This window comes from Limulus polyphemus, unplaced genomic scaffold, assembly GCF_000517525.1.
Source record: "Limulus polyphemus unplaced genomic scaffold, Limulus_polyphemus-2.1.2 Scaffold449, whole genome shotgun sequence".
NCBI lineage: Eukaryota > Metazoa > Arthropoda > Merostomata > Xiphosura > Limulidae > Limulus > Limulus polyphemus.
The window spans coordinates 341,007-345,807 of NW_013666059.1; the positions used below are offsets into that span (position 1 = coordinate 341,007).

Consider the following 4,801-nt stretch of genomic DNA (forward strand, 5'->3'; position numbering starts at 1 on the left):
ACCCAAATACAGTTTAGTTAGTGAGCCTGATAAATTACAGTGGAATTCTGGGATACTGATAGAGTAATTTATAATATTTGGTTATTTCAAAATGCATATATAAAACCTAAAAAATTATTTTGTTTTACATCCTCCATCTGCAAAATTTGACAAGGCTTAGCAAATTATGGTAAGCGGGCAAATGAGTACAAAGTTTTTGAATAGAAAAATCATTGTTTTCTATATTTCTACATTTACTGTTCTATTGTTTTAAGAAAAATAACTGAAATTTAAGAACTTATTTGTAAATAGTAATAATATATATACATATGTAATGTATTATAACCAAAATGGGACTGTATTTTACAAAATACTGGTTCACTAGAACAAACCTGATAATCTGTAAAATTTTGTGAAGATATACGCATACTGTATTAAAAGTTATAGTATGAAAACTATAACAAGCACAAAATCATTACAAAGTCTGTCCCTAGGACCAAATCCGTAGTGAGAGAGTTAACTTTTTTAATGCATCATGTAAATACTATTTGTGAGTTCTTATAAATGCAACCAGAGACAATTACCTATTGGTTAAATTTTAATTTCTTTCAGTAGTTTAAAGTACTTTACCTGCACTAATAACAAATATTAGCCGATATGGTTCGGTAACCATTACCCATCGGTATTGACCAAGAAAATCTTAATCAGTGCACCCATATTTATCATTTTAGATAACAAATCTGAAGTAAAAAAGAAATCGAATGAAACATTTCTTTCAATTGCAAGCTCCCCTCGCTTGTGTAATTCACAAAGTGTGGGATAATTTGTTATAACTTGATCCATTTGATTACGCTAAGCTGTCCCATTGTAATATAGTACTGAAAGATTGTCTAAAGCTATATATATTCATATTTTTCATATCACTGTACATTTTTGATTTTGCTACAGTTAGTGTTAGGATAGAGAGAAAAGAAGAGATAAAGTACGAAGTTTTACCTAAGAAAACTGATATTCTTCTAGGAAGTTCTAAAGGTTATGCAAATGAAATATGAATATTGTTAGATGAAAGAAGTATTTTTATTCTTATCATGAAAATCACCTTTCATTCAGACTGACTCAGTAAAGGCTGTGTAAACTTACAGATAAATCTCTAGCAAAAATACTTAATTGAAAAATCTGATTTTTTGTTTACAACATAATTGTAATGTTTACTACAAGATTGCCAAATTTTATTAAGTCAATTCAGAATTCTAGTATGAACAGTTTCATGATTACATGGTGGTTACAAGGTTAGTCAAAATGACAAAGACCACACTCATAGGGTTAATAATTAATACAGTTTTGGGAGATCCAATATGCATTAACACTGTTTAGTACTCCCAACATTAAGATCTCCAACACTGCCAACTAAGGTTAGGCCAAATTTAAGAAACTGACTTTGTAATTGATTTATTACAAAATAAGCATGATAAATACAGTTGTTTTTCCCATTCTTATTCAAGAACAGTTTTATTAAATGACCATGACACTTGAGCCACGAAAATAGAATTGAACAGTTTTGAATAACTTTTTAAAATTCTGTAACACATTCTGAGTGATTACAATTATTGCCTCTATTTCAACAAGCTATATAGCATGTACACTCATTCAGCCACTGTAATTGTTATCCAACATTCAGAATAAAAACTGATTGCTAACATATTTCTGTCATATGAGCAATCCTTTTTAATAAACCTAGGTATAGTTCACACTTGTTTTATGCAAATTCTGAAATATGGTATCAGTGAATCCTTTTACATTTATTTGTAATTTTATTATTGAAAAAAGAAAACACATACTCAGCATTATAATTAATTTATTAATTTATTTTGTTTCACGTCATATTTTGTCTTTTATAATCACTACAATATTAAACTGAACTAGCTTCATGTTCTGTTTTCTTCTAAAGATACCTGCTTTGGTGTGAGATACATTGCTTGGTCTGTAGAAGAAAATTTGATATTTTGGTTTTAGATGACAAGAGCTTCTGCTATGATGTGTGGTAGATTTTTTTCACATCAGATTCATACTATAACTTCCTGACGATAGTAAAACTTAAAAATATCACTTTCAACTTCTACTCCAACGGTTAGAAGGTTTTATTTTTGTTCATCTTCAGTGGCATTTAATGACTTGATGAGGATGTTAAAATTTTAAAAGCTTGGGTTCTATTCTGTTCATATATGAACTATTGTCCTATGTAAGCACATTCTGCAATATTTATTTTTAATTTTCATTAATTCTAATATGTTCATCAATTCTCAAATAAAACCATTCAAACACTTGTTTCTTACATTCTGAAAATGTGTTTTTAAAGAAAATGCAGAAACAATACAAACTTAACTCTTGTTACAGCTGTACATTTAAGCTATAAAATAATCCTACTCACCCTATCCTCATCACTTTCCTGCATATTCATAAAAATCAGATTTTGAAGAAACTCAGATGCAAGAAGATATTTCTGAAAGTAGAACATAACATTCAGCCATTCTGTTTAATTAAACACTTGTGCTTGTTTATAACAATTTAAAATTTAATAGAATATTACCTGTACTGAGGGGAAAAACAAAATAAAGTTTTCAGTTGTGAAATTTTATGCTAAAATTTAACCTTCTATCTAAATTTTACTATAGGCAATTCAATAATTAAGACTTGGTTTAGATAGTCCCACTTTCCATTGTTTACTTGCAGCTACGTGTAGAATATCACACCTGCAACCTGTGGCCATGCAGGTAATTTGATAAAGAGTGACATTTAACTGGAACTGGTGCAATGAGCTGTACAAACAAAAACAGTGTGTAGTTTTCTAAAACACTCTGAATAATACAAGAAAACAAAATAAACTTTATGTACTATGTATATATTTACTCTTTGTTTAAGGAAACACAGAGTTTTACATACAGGGCTCATCACAGAAAAAAAAAAGAATTTTTCACACTGTCAGAAATATATTTTTTTCATCCATCCACGTTTGTTATGTTATTGTCTACCTATCAAAATCTTTCTAAAGGTATATATAAAAAGTTTTACTGAGATAATTTTAACTACCTTACTAAAGTATAAGATAATTGTTCTTGTATACACAGAAGCTGATAAACTAAGAAAAAAAACTGTTAAAACATTATTCAACAAAACCAGTATTTCTTTTTATATTAATGCCTTGCAAATTTCACTTAATACAAATACATCATTTCTATTACTCTCTTGAAGCAGATGCATTACTACAAAAAAAACAATGAAAATCACCACAATTCACACACAAGTCCCGTACAGTTTGCTGTTCATTAGGGTCTACTCATGTGGCACTAAAAGATAAACTGATTTCTTGCTAGCAGTTTTCGTACTATTAGCCATTAAATGTGACTTTGACTTTTTTTAAGTATGCCATTTTCGAAGATGCAAACAACACTTGTGGGCCAAGTTCCAAATTCTTATATTTTGCACTACTAGGATTATCATGTAAATGTAGTATAATAGACAGTATTTATACCCTTAATGACTCTGTTGTAGCTTCCTCTAGCATGAGAAAATAATGTTTCTTTTTTCTGTTATAGTCACCATTTAATAATCAGTTGCTTTGCTTCCTTACAGGTTCTGAGGTTTAGTGCTTTATCTCAACTTTATAACGAGATCGGATTTCACAGAAAGGCTGCTTTTTTCAAACGAGTCGCTGCCATGCGCTGTGTTGCAACTCAGAATCCTAATTCCAATTGGCAACAGGTAAGATAAATATTTCTTTAACATTACTTCAGAGATTTTTATTAAATCAATACTACTTATTTCGTGTTTAAGGCTGTGAGAAAATAACTGATGTTTTATGTTTATAAGTATTGTATGATACATCGTAAACTCATCTCCTTTTAAACTGATTACATTAAAGAAGAAAAACTAATTTTTTATTATACAAGTTTTTTTTCTAAAGAAGTTTTTTTATTTTTACTCTACACTGTTAAAGTTGTGTGGTGAATACATTCTATGTCACAGTGTTATCAGTTACTTCTACAAACGCTGGAAGGATACAAGATTTCCATGGACCCAAAAGAGTTCCTGCAAGGTAATGTTTGCTTATTTAATCATTGTAAATGTAATTTTAAAAGCTATTAAATACTGTTTGATTGTTTAATATATTACCACTAATGTTATTCAATTCTGTGTTCACAATAATCTTTTTTTTAACTTTAAACTGTATAAAAACTTCTTTTATAAGAACAAACTGGTGTGATTATGAATGGATGATATATTGTTAAAATGTGTGAAGTTCCACTCATTTCAATTATGATGAAAAAATTATTTAAACAGAGAGAGGGATTTCTATGGGGGTTTGGAGTCCATTTTACTTCACCATATAGTAACCTAACGGACTCAAACCCCGATAGATATTACATACACTTCACCATATAGTAACCTAACGGACTCAAACCCCCATAGATATTATATACACTTCACCATATAGTAACCTAACGGACTTAAACCCCATAGATATTATATACACTTCACCATATAGTAACCTAATGGACTTAAACCCCCATAGATATTATATACACTTTACCATATAGTAACCTAATGGACTTAAACCCCCATAGATATTATATACACTTCACCATATAGTAACCTAACAGACTCAAACCCCCATAGATATTATATACACTTCACCATATAGTAACCTAACAGACTCAAACCCCCATAGATATTATATACACTTCACCATATAGTAACCAAACAGACTCAAACCCCCATAGATATTATATACACTTCACCATATAGTAACCTAATGGACTCAAAC

General features: G+C 29.7%; 1 protein-coding gene across 1 annotated transcript in view; it reads left to right on the forward strand.

Moving 5' to 3' along the window:
• LOC106458347 (trafficking protein particle complex subunit 9-like) overlaps positions 1-4,801 on the forward strand; it is a 65,787-nt gene that overhangs the window by 28,043 nt on the left and 32,943 nt on the right. Inside the window, 3 exon segments of the mRNA XM_022384536.1 lie at positions 2,796-2,856; positions 3,608-3,738; positions 4,003-4,072. Of these exon segments, the coding sequence (XP_022240244.1) occupies positions 2,796-2,856; positions 3,608-3,738; positions 4,003-4,072 (262 nt within the window).